At 38.4% G+C, this 16,552-nt stretch overlaps 1 protein-coding gene across 4 annotated transcripts; it reads right to left on the bottom strand.

The window, feature by feature from the left end:
* Positions 1-2,948: 2,948 nt before the first annotated feature.
* Positions 2,949-7,084, bottom strand: LOC110095284 (cation/calcium exchanger 4). 4 transcript variants are annotated; one of them, XM_020820749.2, is made up of 3 exons: positions 6,545-7,084; positions 5,028-6,427; positions 2,949-3,667 (listed from the first exon to the last, which is right to left on the bottom strand). In XM_020820749.2, the coding sequence occupies exons 1-3, from the start codon at positions 6,852-6,854 to the stop codon at positions 3,473-3,475; spliced, it is 1,905 nt and encodes a 634-aa protein (XP_020676408.1). In that variant the 5' UTR covers positions 6,855-7,084; the 3' UTR covers positions 2,949-3,472. The 4 variants fall into 4 exon arrangements, 3 of the variants coding, with proteins under 3 accessions (XP_020676408.1, XP_020676406.1, XP_020676407.1); XR_002302953.2 differs by adding an exon at positions 3,779-3,841 and having other exon boundaries at positions 3,526-3,667; positions 5,028-7,081; XM_020820747.2 differs by having other exon boundaries at positions 5,028-7,083.
* Positions 7,085-16,552: the final 9,468 nt, after the last annotated feature.

Genomic DNA, 16,552 nt, shown 5'->3' with positions numbered 1-16,552 from the left:
TCTCTGCCCATTAATAATAAATAGTAATAATAATAAAATAAATTTTTTAAAAATAATTTAACCAATATAATGTTATCAAATTTATAAGAAGAAATTTTTATCATTTATATTTCAATATAATACTGATTTTAGTAATAATATAAGTTGGAGTATAATCATGAAAATTATGCTTAAGCTAGACTCTAACTAAGAGAAAAATGATAATAAATAAACTTAAGTTTATCAAGGAAAAAAAGGGATAATTAAATTATAAAGTATGCATAATTTTTAATGAGCTTAAGAATTGCTCTCTTATCAATCATAAATCCAAAAATGAAATAGCCACAAAAAAAAAAAACTTCTGAGGCATGGTACAAAAACTTTTTTTGAAAAACACTGTTTAAAAAAAATGCAGCGTATTAATTTTGCATTTAATGAAAGCATGTGGCTGCTGTTTTTTGCTTAAGGTGTCTTGGGCTTTTAAAAGATTTTGTTTATTATTACTTTAAAAATCTTTTCTCATGCTCTCTTCTATCGATAAAAAGCAAGTTTTTTCAGTACTCTTCTTCTCCGAGCGACCTAACATTCGAAATGCAATCATGTTTCAACTTCTCCGGCCACTGTAACTCCGACGATGACAGGGGGTCCAACTTCTCGAGCAAGGCAACATGAGCCCGCTACACTCTCCTTCTCCCTAAGCACGATGAGGAATATTTTGGCAAAATATATTTTTTTATAGGGGACAAAAGTCCAAATTTATTCTCATATAAACCTTTTTTTTAATACCCACCCTGAGCTATACTAGGATCCGCCCATAACTTCTAAAGATTTTCAATTTTAGCAGTACTTTTTCCCTAGTTAGCAAGCATCAAGGCACTTAACCAAGTTTTTTCATTGCGCAAATTTTAGATTAGTTAAAAAAACATAGAAAAGGTACCATCTAATATTATAAAAAGTTTATCTTATAGAGAAATTATGCCACTAGTGTTTAAGGTTTCGTTTGGAATGACTTTCTTATTATTTTTTAAAACAATTTTTAAATGCAAAAAATTTAATATATATATATATTGAAATGGCTTTCTTGCTGCTTCTTAAGAAAATTTTTTATTAAAAAATTTTTAGTTTATGTATATGTTCATTCCTCCAATGCACAAAACGAAAGAAACATGCAGTCCTATAATATGAATAGTGGGCGTCTTATCACTGGCATGCATGCATGTGATGTTATGAATGCATGTGATGTCATTTTGATCATGTATAGTCTCTTTATGATCTCTCAAATTGGGGAAAATATTGGGTTCGGACACCGAACTCAACCAAAACCCAATAAAAATGTGTCACATCATCCTCTACTCGGTACTGAGTAGTACCAAGCAGTACCGGGCTCGGTACTACTCAATGCCAAGCTTTGTATGATCGGTACTGTGAAGTACCGAACTCGGTACTTCACAGTACCGAGATCAGTACCGTTCGGTATTGTGAAGTACCGAACGGTAAGCTGTGTCCGAACCCAATAATCTCTCGTGAACGAGAGGCTCATGTCAGTCGAACCGGATGACATAATAAATAATAATATTATTAAAAATTAATAAAATTAATATAATAATATAACAATCTAATCATAAACCTTATCATTCTAAAAATGACTCATAATAATCTTACAATCTAACAAAACAATTTTGAGAAAAACTAAGGGGTCATTTGCCCAAGCGCCTTGGGTGCATTGTCAAAACATAATCCACAGAATTGAAAACAAAATCCACTTAGAAATTTAAAACAAAACAGTAATCTCAAATAAAGATGTTAAAAATTATTGTCAAAACATAATCCAACTTGCCTAGGTTGGCTCATAAAATTGAATCCACGAAGCACCAACGGTCTTCAATTCGATCATTGATCTTAAGAAACGTGCCAAGCTTCTTAGAACAATAATGCCGGATAAAGTATTATAAGACACGCGAGTAAAAAAGCTCTGAACTTCATAGAACAGTAATGTCGGACAAATTCCTCTCAGATTTACAAGAATCGAAGTATGTGTGTAAGAATCGAAGCATAAGATCTATAGGTTCTATAGAATGGGTGTAAGGAGATCAAAACTCTTCAAGGCTTCAAGCATGATTCACATTTTTAAAATTTTAACAAAACAAAAAAAAAAAAATCTACGGCTATAAACTCTAACGAAGAGCAGAAGAGTCGAACAAACCTAGCAGGAGTTCTATGGCCATGGGAGGAAACGACGGGATGAATTGTTTGGGATTGCTTTTTTACTGCTTCTTGAAGCAGCTTTCTAATATAAAAATTGTAATTTTTATACTAAAAAACTGCTTCAAGAAGCAGTAAAAAAACCGTCCCAAACGAAGCCTTAATATGGGCGAAGAAGCCCGGAGAGGAAGCTTCACAATTGCGTGTCATTTGAGTTAATAGAATTCCCTACCTAATTTACATTGTTCGATCCTACACGGGCAACTGAGATTTGAGATCATAAGAACCGATTGATTCGGAGGTTCTCCACTTCAACCGGGTTATTAAGCGATTTTTCCCTGATTCAATCTCTAAAAGGTTGCTTCAAGAAACCAAACCAATTCATGGTGGAACCGGTTGAACCTGCCAGTCCGATTTGATTTTTAAAACCTTGCCATTTATATTTTGCTAAAGTGGACATTTATACCTCTTCCCTCCGGTATTTAGCTAGCTATATTATTTACAACTTAATTCATTCACTTTCTTTGAACTTTCTCTAAGACAATTTTATTGATGTAACTAATGCCACCTCATTAGTTTGGTTCAACCGTAAAGTTATAATTGACTCACCTAACAACCCATGCTGGAAGATTGAAAACATAATCTCCTTCTGAGTTCAACTAACTTATCCAGCAATAACTATTTCTTTTGATTATTTTTCTTTGCATCCATAATCAAATTTCTATATACTGTAATACAAACTTTCTCCAGAAATTGGTTAACAATCCTTGCAAAAAAAGAGCATCAATTCTTTATAATAAGCTCAATGCAAGTAAGAAGAAGAAGAGAAGGTTGTGTCAACTATTCTTGCAAAGAAACATCACTAACAAATGCTAGTTTGCGAGTTACTCAGTAAGATAAGCAGATATCACGGTGTATTGGAAGGAGATGTGAAAAAGATGCAACTGACCAGGCTCCAAACAGCATAGACAAACCATAACCAACAACTATGTTGAACTTTGGCTCTACAAGGGGTGCAAACGAGTCAAGTCGAGCTTGAGCCAGAGGTTATTCGAGTCGAGCTTGGCTGCCAAATACCGAACTCGAGCTCAAGCTTGACTCGTCTCACGAAACAAGTCGAGTCGAGCGGCTCGTCGAGCTCCTGCTCCCGCAGCGAAGCTCGCTCCCGCTGGAGCTTCGCTGCGAAGCTCGCTCCCGCTCCGACTCCCACTGCAAAGCTCGCTCCCGCTCTCGCGGAGAAGTTCGCTTCTGCGACCCGCTCTTGCGGCGAAGCCCACTGTCGCGACCCGCTCTAGCGGCGAAGCCCGCTCTCATGGTGAATCCCGCACCTCTTACGCAAGCTACTCGACGAGCTATCGAGTCGAGCAGCCAAGTGTTCAAGCTCGAGCTCAATTAGCCGTCGACCTCGAACTCTTGTTTGAGCTTGATAAGCTTGACTCGTCGAGCCCAAGCCGGCTCGCAAGCCGGCTTGACTCGGTTGCACCCCCTACACAACAAGCGGATATTGCGATCAGCAACTGTCACCAAAACACCAAGATGAAGCAATATTTGGCATCATGTAAACAAGTATAAAAGGAATTGATGTCCAATAACTCACTGATTAAAGGGAAGAAACCAGCTCATTGGCCACCATACACAAATCAAACAAGTATCACAAGTCCTGTGGCAATGAGAAAACCCCAGGAATAAGAAGCTTTACAGAGGGCAACCGTAGCTATTGAACAAAAAAACGTAAAAGCTCCAAAGACTTAAGCATGCAACACCCTCCCACCACTGAGCAACTAATGTCCTCAATTTCTCCAGAACTCCACAGAAATGCCAAAAGCAAAGGAGGCAAAGCTTCACTGGCAAAAGCATACCCTTTCAATCACCTCTCCAACTCAACAGAAGTCTCTTGCAGCAATTGAAGCTACTGTTTCTCTATCTATTTATTTATCTCCACTATCTCTCTATCATCTCACTCAGAAACAGAGATACATATAAATCCATACATGCATGCATGCAAGCATGCATGCATGCAAGCATGCATGCATGCGTGCATGGCAGCTTAGATTTAATACTCATATAGCATAAATATGTGGCATAGCTAAAATAGTTCAATTTTTTGCAGCAATAAACACTAAAGATTGGTCATTTATTGATTGATTCAGTGAACTGAGAGAAATGTTCATTAAACTTGTCTCCCTTGATCAAACAAACCTGCAAATTTCTCAAATAAAATATATTCAGTATGGGAAAAGAAAAGAACCATTCAGCACAATCAACGAAAATGTTAAGAAGCAGTATGAAGCACTAGCATTCATATCCTAGTTTCAATGAAGGAGATAGAATATTAACTATAAAGTTCATTAGCATAGCTAATGAAAGACCTCAAGAAAACTGACAATCAAAAGAGCAACTTCAGAGGAAGAACATTTAAATAGACAAAAAAAAAAACTGAATTGGTTATTTATGAAAACATGCCCCAATCCTAACGCTTCGTTTGGGACAGCTTTTTTACTGCTTCTTAAAGCAACTTTTTAGTACAAAATTTTTAATTTTTATACTAAAAAACTACTTTAAAAAGTAGCAAGAAAGTCATCCCAAATGAAGCCTAAGTTACGCCAAGCAAAACTTCAATGTAAAAGTTAACTAAATCAAGGAAATGGAAAGCCAAATCTTTTTTTTTTTATTGAAACATCTAGTTTGACAGTAAATCCAGAAAAAAAGAATCAAATATTTACAAGTTTTTCAAGAAAAGTATGGCCTTTTTATACAAGACATAAAGCTCACTTCAAACTGGAAAATGATAGAACACCAGTAGCACCACTGACTCTTACAGAAAGGAATATAGCATAAATAGTTACCAGGCCAACCCCTAACAACTTGCTAGGTTGCATGTCATTTCTTGGTAAGATAAGCAGAGCCCAGGCAAGCGCAGCAATGAGGAAACTCATTGTATAGATCAAGGAGCTGTCGACCGGAAGGAGATATGAAGAAGGAGCAACTGAACAGGCTCCAACCAACATAGATATACCAAGACCAGCAAGGATATTGAACATGGGACCTGCAAAACAACCAGAGATGGCGATTTGCACGCCATCGCCACCTCTCAAAGCTAAAGCAATATTCGACATCAAGTCACCCATGGAATTACCCCATGCCATAACTGTCAATCCAAGAATGGAAGGGTTGATACCCAATATCACACCCAAATCGAGGAAAAGAGAAACCAACTCATTGGCAACTATATAAAACCAGACAATGCTCATCACAAAGCCTCCAAAAACCCAGGGAAACAAGAACCGCTGTGGTGGGCAGTCATGATTAGTTAAGAAGAAAGCAGAAGTCCCTAGTGAAATGCTTACAACGCCAGCCAACACATAAGCAGCTAAAGTAACATTGGAACCCACAGGTTCTCCAGAACTCCATAAAAATGCAAGAAGAAAAGGTGCCAATGCTGCACTAGCAACTGCATACTTTTTAGACCATCTTTCCTCCTCAACGACTGGAATTGTCAGCCTCCTTGGAAGCGAAAGTGGAACCTCAAAAATTAAGAAAAGCTTACTAAAGGAAAACACAATATCTCGTTCCTTTTCATCTTCATTCCATCCCCATAAAGGATTTGAATTTTTAGCTGGACCACCCTTGTGCCTACAGTTTGAGTATATTGCCACATTAGAAGCCCACATCCACTGAGGCAAGCTACTATGCAGTTGAGGCACATCATCATTGAATTCATAATCAACCAGAGGTCTAGACATAGATTCATCCTCCTCATTTGCAACAGAAAAGAAGGTCCCTGCAACAGGAAGCAAGGGAGTCACAAGATTCAACTTCAAGCTCTTTGCATGCTTCCTCAGAATCTCATTTGCTGTAACCACAAAGGCATAAATCACGTAGATCAAAACAAACATGATTGCTCCCCAAAAACTAATCTTCCCAACAATCAAGATCAACGACAAGGCCGCCAAAGTTGATAAGAAGAATCCAATATCCCTTATAAAACATTTTCGATCGATTTGAACATTTTTCCCAGCAATGATTAAGGAAATAACACCCACAACTATGCAAGTAACAAAGAGTGCACCACCAAGCACGCTGTTAATACCAACCTCCCCAGCTCCAGTTCCCACAAAGGCCGCAATGCTGGCAAAAACATCGGGAGCCCCATTTCCAAGCGGAAGTAAGGTTACACCAGCAACAGTAGGTGGAAGCTTCAATAAAGCGGAGAGCTTCGCAAGACTGCAGCAGAAGTAATCGGCAGCTGTATTGCCCAATAGATAAAACAGAGCGAGAAGCCACAAGGTAAGAACAGCATAACCCAAGATTTGAAATTCCTCACAGTCGCAGTAAAAGAAGGTGATGTAATCGATAAACCCACCAGAACCACACTGGGGGTGCGACTTAAGGAAATCGCACCGAGTGCCCTCGTGCCGGGCTATCCCGGAGCAAGCCTCCGTTGGATTCTCCAGATCATTCGATTGGATTATACGCGACGAATTACTCAAAGAAAGCTCGAAGAGATGCCGGTGGAAATTGGGGGAGGATTTCGGAAGCCCCCAAGGAGAGCCAAAACTGGAGCTTTTGCGTAGGCGGGGGGTTCGGAGAACGTCCTCTCGGTTGTAGAAGAATAAAAGAAGAATCAGAGTGCAGAGACCATTGAAAACGGAGCGAAATTTAGGGGCATGCATCCTCTCCTCCGTGCCCAATAACTGCGGCACTTCCTCTATTCAATTAACTGGGAGGTTTTCTAGCGTATCGGAAGCCGATCATCCAGGACACAATTGAGGCCGAGGGAGATGAATCGGCGAAAAATACACGAAGGATAATGAGATTTGTAGGCTTCGGACCAGATTGTTGGGAGAAATTTTGAACTTTTGAGATTGGTACATAGGCTAAGGGCCTCACCTGGGCGATGTCGACGGCCGCGGCGAGAGGATTCGAAAACTATAAGTCAGGGAAATTAACACCTGACATGCCGCTTTACTGACCGTTAGATTACTAAATCTGACGGCAATAAAAGATACGTCGTGTATTCCTGTATTCAATTCGTAGTTAGCTTACAGAAGTGCCGAAACTAATTTCAGACCGTCAGATTTATTGATCGAACGGTCAGCATAAGGAAGGAGGAGTGTAGATTCATCACATAGATTTGTAGCATTTTGGCGTTTATTTGTTACGTGCGTGGCCTTCTATCTGATTTTCCGCACGCAAGACCGGAGTTAATTAAAATACATGCAACATAAAACATGTGCTGCAATAATAACTAAAGTCTCCACCAATACTTAATTTGATTGATGGGCTAGTGCGGTTGAGAGCCCCCAATCCCATGCTAGATTTTCTCAGGCGACATCACCCCTCTAGGGGGGACTCAATAAGTGTAGGCAACGAGTAGTAATAGTTGTGGGTTGCTCGTCTAGGTTAGCAGATGAGACTAGTAAATATCGTCAAGGGCGTCACAAGCTGACGTGGCAGCGGGCCGATACTCCCGATTCCCAAAAAAAAAAATTAAAAGGGGATGTATATGCATTATACATACCACTTTATTTCATCCTATTTACATATTTAACATTCAAAATTTTATACAATGTTACATTTCTACTATTCATATAAAATTTTAATATCAAATATATCATTCATATATTTCATTCTTACAACTCATACAATCCTATAAACTTTAATATTTCATTCCATAAAACTTATATTTGTTTTATAGGTGGTAGGTATGTAATATTAATTTTAGGTATTAGATATGTAAATAATATAAAATAAAGTGGTGTGTATGTAAATCTCCCTAATATCTAATATTTATCAGATCGGGTTGCAGCTTATGCTTAAATCTCCTAATATGTTAAAAATAAATCTAATATTTATCCTAGTGTAATGATTAGGGTGTCAATTTGGGTCAACGAGTCAGGTTCGAGTTGAATCCAACTTGACCCAGTCTTAAACGAGTTGATACTAACCCAACACAGTTTTGCAAACTGCTTAGAATTTTAACCCGACCCGGCCCATGCGGGTTACCAAGTTGAACCAAGCCGACACAATCTACGAGTGACAATAGCATCTGCGATTATGCGGACTCTCGACCACTTTACAGGAGCCATTTGCGGCTCTGCAGACACCATCGTTGGTGGCATCACGAAGCCTTGAACTTGACCAGATATCGTCGCCGTGCAACAACAAGAAGCCTCAAACTCAACTAGATGGTAGCTTGAAGGCAATGGCAGCTCGAAGCCTCGAACTCAACTAGTCTCGATTGCCAGCAGCAGCATGGACATGACGTGATGCGAGTCACGCAATTGGAGACAAGACGCGGTCACCGAGTCACGTGCTGACGTCTGACGCAATTGAAGTGACGACATAACAAACGGGTCAATGCAGGTTGGTTTCAAGTTTCCATGTCAACCCAACCCAATTTTACAAACGGATTGGAATTACAAACTCGAACTCGGCTTGTATGACAAATGGATTGATCCAAATCTAAAATTTTTTTGGTTGAGTTTCGAATGGTGTTAGATTTTGACACCCCTAATAAATATAATCTTTCACTGAAATCATTTTTATTCATTGCATTTTATTAAGTGTTAAATTTTTAATTAAATTTAATAAAAAAATCATTTCTAATTCTTTCTAACCTTTTTTTAAAATCTCTATCTTATGCTTCATTTATGACATCTTTTTACTACTTTCTAAAGCAGCTTTTTAATTAAAAATTTTCAAATTAAAAAAAAAATTATGTTATAAAGCCTCTTTTGAAAATCAATAATAAAGATGTCCCAAATAAAATCTTATGCATGTACTCTCCCAACGGGCTCATGTGAAGGATGATTTTTTGTGTGATCAAATCATCTAAAATATCTCTCTCTAATGCTAATATGTCCCTGGAGCTCAAAATTTTCATTTAAAAATAATGATATATTATATTTATCACATAGGATTTAAATCCTATAGTCATGGTGGAAATAATGTAAGATCCATAATTGTACGTTAACATAAATTCAGAAAGCATATGAAGGTGGAATTCTTGCCATTCAATTATGAGCGTGAGAACTATCAGCATTTTCAAGATTTGTATCAGTGTGGCTGCTGGATTGATGAGTACACAACAGATTTTTACACCTTCCTTGCTCTTCTTGATCTGCTTGAACCTCCAATACAGTTGATTTCTCAGTATATTGGTGTCCTTAGCTTCGCCTCCAAGTCTGAGATATTCTAAACCCATCAGTGTCTGGAATGAAAGCTTAAGCGTCGCTCAGATTCTGATTCCAAAGGTTCTGCTGCAACATATTCAGTCTGTCTCAATCGGGATGCGCTCCAATAAATTTAGTTTGGGATTATTTTTTTAATGTTTCTTAAAATAACTTGCTAGTAAAAATAAATAAATTTATTGTACTAAAAAGTTGCTTTAAGAAGCAGTAAGCAAGCCATCAGAAATGAAACCTTAATGATTGCCCAAAGCAAAACTCGTAGAACTCGTAAGTGATTGGTGAAGATTTGAAAGCTGAGAGCTTTGCTGAATAACCCAATGATGTTTTAGTTGAAGAATATGTGGAAGGGGATGTCTGCCCATTGCTCATGCTTCATTAGACTTTTCTTAGTCCTTTTTCTCCCACCTTTAAAAGTTATTTTAGGCTTTATTTGGGGTAACTTTCTCACTCCTTTGTAATCACAATTTTCATTCGGTCACTGCAGCTCACAAAAAAATTTGTACTAAAAATTTGCTTTATATAACAACTTTACAAAATCATTTTTTCTATAATAGTTTTACAAAATAGTAAGAAGAGCATCCCCAAGAAAGCCTTAATTCCAAACCATAAACGTGTTATCAGACATCCCACCGAACCTGTTTCAACTTTGGATTCCTTTGAGACAAGGCTTTTTTGTTGCTTCTTAAAGTTGTTTTAAGTATAAAAATTAATTTTTTTGCACTAAAAAATTGCTTTAAGAAGCAATAAAAAGCCATCCCAAACAAAACCTTTATCCTCCTGAAAATTTTTTTAGCAAGAGACGTTGGAATCAAATACAATATATTTGATTATTGGCAAAGTCAGAGCCTCTCTTGACAATTTCAGGTATTCTGCTTCCGATTTTATCAGAATTTAAGATATTTTTTTCTGATGAATAACCTGCTACTTTTCCTCCTATGTGATATATTCAACATCAGATCTATTTCTTCCAGCTATCGTGCTACCGAACCATACTCAAAGTCGAAAGAAGCATTGTGAATCGTGGTGACAAGTTGAAGAGATTGCTGGTCAAAGGCCATATTGGGGAGTAAGTCCATGAGCAGTTCTGCTTTGCTCACACCATTTTATTAGAGACAATGGTGACATGATCTTGAGGCTATGTGAGAAGATCACGAAGGCTTTTAGATGGAGTAGTATTGAAGTTAATTGTTGCGGGGTGATAGATTCGCGGTAGTAGAGTGAGAGAATTTTTTTGTATTGGCACGATAGTCCAACACACAAATAAATAAGTGAAAGAGATTTGAAATATCATAAATTTTTTACATGGAGAACCCATAAAAGGGAAAGATAAGAGGGCTTTGCCTAGATTAAGAGATTCCATTATATATAAATAAGTTACAAAGGTTGATCCATCCTTTAACGTGTAGATGGTGAAATTACAATAATTGAGAATTCTTCGAAGTTTGTATGTATGCTTAGGCATTGGAATGATTGTGGTCAAGCGGGGGTTGAAATTCCATATAAAGCTGGCGGTAAAGCCGCCCTGCGTCGTACATATGAAACTCCGGTGGCATTGCTGGCGGCCAAATGACTGTCGGAAATTCCGACTGTAAAACTACCGGTATAACCGCCACTTATTACCTGCGGTCACTTGGCCGGTAATTGATGAATTTTCGGTAGTTAAAGGATTATAATCGTGTGGTCTGAGGAGTGAGTCCAACAGGAGACGAAGGTCAGAAGTCTGGTCACAACGGCCGGGTAAAGGTCTGGGGGAAGATTCAAAGATGATCAGCAATCGGGAACAGGTCTAGAGGTTTTTTATGGCTAGAAGGCGGTCTGATGGCGATCGACCACTAGGCGGACATCTAATTGCAATTAGTGGCCAGACATAGGTATGGCATCAACGACCGAGTATAGATCTAGCGCTAGCTGGTTGATGAAGGTATGCGATGATTACCAAGCGGAGGTACATTGATCAATAGTTAGGCAGAAGCTCGACGGCTGTTTGTCCAACGACAATGATCTGTCGACAAATATTTATTGGCAACGGAGCACAGATGTGAGCTCTGGAATACTTGAAACTTCATGACACTTTATATAAAGAGTGAGGTTTATTTATAGATTTTTGGGAGTGACATGCTCTATAAATATGAGAAAAATCTAGAGCAAATCCAGAGCATTCAATTAGACATCCCATATTGATTCTCTGACTATTGATCATTATTTTTTAACATTTAGGTGCCTAAATGTTATTGGAATTAAGTGATATTGGGCTCGTTGGATTCATCTTATCAAGACGCTTGATTCAAATATAAACATTTCATATTTAGAGATCATTAGGCCACCTAATTTATACTTTGAATTTTCCCAGATAATATTTGCTAACATATCATTAATATAGGCTATCAAAATGACTAAATCGATCTCACGTAAAGTGGAATAAAATGGAACTCGGCAACGTTGAAGTTTATAGTGTTTTGCATCGATTGAAACAACTGTTCTGCTAAAAAAAATGCTGAAGTGACAGAGGATGATTGAGAGAAAAGATGAGGCCCACTTTGCACTAATCCTCTTTGATTAACTCGTTTGAATTTAAATTCAAATATTCTTAGCTTAGTTGAAAACAATGCAACGTGACAGTTATTTTTACTATAATTTATAAAAATTAGAGTTCATTTGATCATTCAAATGATTTTTTAAAATTTTTTCTTCAATTTTTTGGATTTTCAGTGATGATGTCCATAATTTTGCAAAATTTTTGAATTTTATTATATTCATGAAAAATTGAAAAAAATTATAAGCTCACTTTTTGATATTCTTGAAAAGATTCGAGTGATGAAAGATAAATTTGATGTGGCTAATTGCACTTTCTGAGATAAACCAACTAAATTTAGGAGTTTTTTCGGCTAAAAATGAAATGCATTATAAAAGAAATACATTGGAGGTGTTTGGATGAGTGTAAAATGAATGTAGTGTAAAGTTTAAAAATAACGGGTAACGGCGGGTAACGGTGGCTAAAGAGGGTAGCGGTGGCGGTGGTAGTTGGCGACCAGTGGTTGTGGTCGATGGTCGGTGGTTGGAGGGTGGCGGTGGTGTTGGCCACCGGCAGCTGGCGGCGGTAGTGGCCTATGGTGGCCGCTGGTGGATGGCGTCGGTGGCGCCAGCAGATGCGGTGGCCAGTGTTGGTGACCTGTGGTAGGGGACGATCAAGCAAGTTTGTTTGTAGTGTATACAATTCTCACTCAAAATTGATTGAGTTAGCTTTATCTCAAAAATGAACTAAAATGATTTTCATTACATTTATTATATTTTATATTGATTTTTTTTCATCCATCGATATATCAAAATTATTAAAACACATACATTTAAAATACTTTACACCCATGATATTGTTGACCTCGTTTTTCGCTCAAGTGCTCTTGAGTGCATTCGATCGATGCGATTAGTCCTCGTCGAGCCCAATTCAAGCTCGAATCGATCCGAATTGATTTAAATTAGACTCGACTTTTGAAATTGATATCGATTTTGGATTCAATTTCTTGCGATCAAATTCGTTAGACCAGCTAGAACCCAGTCTGGTCCAAGTCACTGATGATTTGGGTGTTTAATTTCATTTGATCGAGCTGAATTAGGTTTGAGTCGACTCGAATTGAGTCAAGTCTAAAACCTGATTCCCATCCGACTCAGTCCAATTTAATTTGTTTGAGACCTTTTTGACTTTATTAGAAATTCAAATCAACTGCCTAAATCAAGCATGCAATCGAACGGTCCCAATTGAATGAGCAGTCGACAGAGTCTTTTACCTGATTATTATAAATAGATAATCCCGGTTAGGGGATAACCTGGTCGACCTAGCATGCAACCCACACCAATTTACACGGGCCAACACTTAAGGCTTGCACGATGCGCCGAGGGGATTCGAACTCAGTACCTGGCCTATGGCCAGCCAGTTCTCCACCACCAGGCCACCCCGCGGTGGGTGTCTTTTACCTGATATTTGTGACCTTCCATGGGCAGAGCGGCGATACGAAGCAGATAGCAGGTTTCATTCGCGTGTCTCGAGCTACTGCTGCGATGAATCGAAGAGGGCGGGATTCCTCTTCCGGCGAGGGGTTTGTTTTACCAGAACGAGTGCTCTGGGCTAGGCATGGGCTTTCTCCCTCTCTCTCTCTCTCTCTCTCTCTCTCTCTCTCTCTCGATTCCTCCTACTCTCAGACACCCGATCTCCCTCTCACGCCGGATCTTCCTCTCCTTCTCTCTCACGCGATCTGCTCCAGTAGTTCTGACTCGCTCTCACTTCTCCCTACTTCCCCCTTTCATTTGGACGACCTCAGCAACCCGAAGGGCTTGCTCCCTCTCGATTCCCTCCTGTGAGAACTGACCCCCTCCTCTCGCGATCTCTCCTGCTCACAGACGCCCAGACGGCTGGCCTCCTCTCAGTTTTCGCACAGCCCAGGTGGAACTCCCCGATTTCCTCCATCTCCCTCTCTCGATCTCTCGCCTACTAAGCCCAGGCGGAAGTCTAGACCGAAACCCCTCTCATTCTCGGTAAAAGCTCCAAGGCGGAACCCCCTACTCCCGGATCTTCTCTCTCGCACGAGCCAGGAGCCCCGAACTCCCGCTCCAGCTCTCGGATTCGCGCCCTCTCTCTCTGTCGTTCCCGGTTCGCACAAACGAGAGAAGCTGAAGCCTCTCTCTCGCGTGGAAGTCGAAGCCGCTCTGCGCCGTCCAGCCAACGCCGAAGGGCCTTCTCCCTCTTGGTTCTTTCTTGTTCGCAGAAACAGGGAGAGGACGACGTTTTCCTCTCGCTGCCGTTCGCGAAACCCAGCCGACGGTGAGATCCTCGCCATTTCTGCCAACCCGCAGCCTTAGCCGCCGGCCTCACCGCAGGAGACCGGAAGCCCTCTACGGACCGAACCCGACGTCTTGATTGACCGAACTCCTCTACTTTGCAAGGTGAGTATTTCTCCCTTCTTCTCCTTTCTTTTCTTCTTTTCCTTCTCTCTTTTCCCATTGCTCTTTCTCATTGTCCAAGTGAAATGGATTTGATAGAAAGTTCATCTTGTTTAGATGATGGTGATATGTGTAGATTCACTTAGAACAAAGCTTATTTTATAATGGTTCACTGTTTAAGCCACATGATTTCATATAGTTCCTTTTCATCCTTGTTGCCTGTAAGGATTTTGCTGTATTTTATGGTTGCTAGACATGCTATGTTGAGTTATGTTGCTTGAAATGAGCAACTAATGTGTCAAATTTATATTTGATTCGTACTATATGAGCTAGAGTTCTAGATGTTAATGATAGGAAAATATGAGAAGCCATGTTAGTTTCTTGCCAAAATATGCACATGAAATGTTCGTAATAATGCCTATTAAGAATTGGTAGAGTTTTTCTTTGATAAAAGTAGGAATTTCATGAGTTTCTTTGGAAAGTTTGCATCGTCGGCATAAGTAAATCTCATGCGGTTTGTGCCCTTTCTTCTACGGTTTCTACAAAGCATAGTTAATGTGATTTCATAAGGCTTCTAAACACTTTTATAGATTAATTGATAGGACTAAAGTTCGTATCTATCCTTGAATGTTTAAGCTCTCAATATTTTGTTTGTGGCATGCCTCATATATTTTGGAATCTCATTTATGAGTTAAAGATTTATCACTCTATGGATTTTGGTATTGATATATGCATGTTCTTTTTGAATGTTGAGATTTGTTGCTCCATGGATTTAAGGTCTTGTGGAGGGTTTATATGTGAAGCTTATTTTTGACTAAATTAGAAGATGTGGGTAGAACCTTCATGGTGTATATGTCATTACACCTTTGGTTCTCTTGAATCATAATAGATTTATTCACTCTTTATGTTACGTTTTATGATAATTTGCATAGTCGTTTTTTTTTGCGCCATGTGTTGTTTTGTGCTCTTCTCCCATGCATTAGTTCATGCTATTTGAGACATTCATAGTTTATGTCATGTGGTGCAATATTCTATATATAGTTTGTGAAACAACATGAAAGTTATGACATGTCCTTGCTTAAAATAAAACTCCTATTACATGAAAATACTTGATGGTTGCATTGAAGTTTATCAACGAGTGCTATTGGGATTGTCATGTCAATACACATGTAGGTATGATTGGAAGCAAAGTTTATTTTTTTAAATGTGATTGTTCAAACTATGAGAATTCCATGAAAAGTTTCACATTATTATTATCTATAAAATACCATCGTGCTTTGTGGTTATTGGATAATGATACATGCTACGTTGAATCATGAATGATTATGCCTTATGTGGATCGCTTTGCACAACTTGATAAAAATGCCTTGATTTTGTGTTAACAAGTTACTTTAAACCCATAGCTTAATGATACTTTCCTTCATTCTAAAACCTCTAGTAGAATGAGTAGAAAATTGCATTGTTATAAATTTAACTAAGCATATGGATACATGCGTTTCTTCCTTTCCGTTAGAGTGTAAAGCACGACTTTCATGTTGAATTGGTTCTATTCAATTATTGCTTTAGTTTAGCAATGAAGCGTTGGATATGACATTTGTTAGCAAATAATCGTGTAGCATTCTTATGTTTAAAAGTTTCATATGGATATTTAAGTCACTTTTGAGCTTGTTTAGAAAGATATGGTGATTGCATCGAGATCTTATATTCAATGAAATTCATGGACTTGTGGTAGGAGAGCTTGTTCACATGTTTCATGGCATAGGATGTAAGGTTTTCAAATTGATTTGGGAAGGAAATACATGCCGTTTTTTTTTTTTTTTTTTTTACTGTTTTTAGTTTCTAGATTGATTTGGGAAAGAACTACATGCAGATTTTTGGAAGTTCTTGTCATTGTTTTTATGCAACAATACCTATGGCACTTGAGTGAATCTTTTATTGCTTTTCTATGAAAATTCCTACAACTTTTATGGAGTTTTTGTTACTGTTTTTTGTAAGAAACAAGTACAGATTTTTGCTATTTTTTGCTTCCAAATTGTGTTGGGAGCAAGGTATGTTCAGATTTTTGCTATTTCGATGTCCCAAACTATGTTGGTAACAAAATATATGCAGTTTTTCTTACTGTTTTGAGTTCCAAACTGTCTCGAGGACGAATTATGTGCAGATTTCTCGCTGTTTTGTGCTCTAAACTGTTTTAAAATGAGATATTAGTAAATTTTTGTTCGTCATTTGATCTAAGTCCTTCTTTT

This window comes from Dendrobium catenatum, unplaced genomic scaffold (assembly GCF_001605985.2).
Source record: "Dendrobium catenatum unplaced genomic scaffold, ASM160598v2 fragScaff_scaffold_134, whole genome shotgun sequence".
NCBI lineage: Eukaryota > Viridiplantae > Streptophyta > Magnoliopsida > Asparagales > Orchidaceae > Dendrobium > Dendrobium catenatum.
The sequence above is the reverse complement of the archived record's forward strand: the minus strand, read 5'-3'. Positions and strand labels throughout refer to the sequence as shown.

Coding starts and splice junctions, on each gene's coding strand:
- LOC110095284 (XM_020820747.2), bottom strand. CDS start 6,854: ATGCATGCCCCTAAATTTCGCTCCGTTTTCAATGGTCTCTGCACTCTG. Junction 3,668..5,027: donor AGTTGTTAGGGGTTGGCCTG/GTAACTATTTAT, acceptor CTTGTTGTGTAG/GGGGTGCAACCGAGTCAAGC.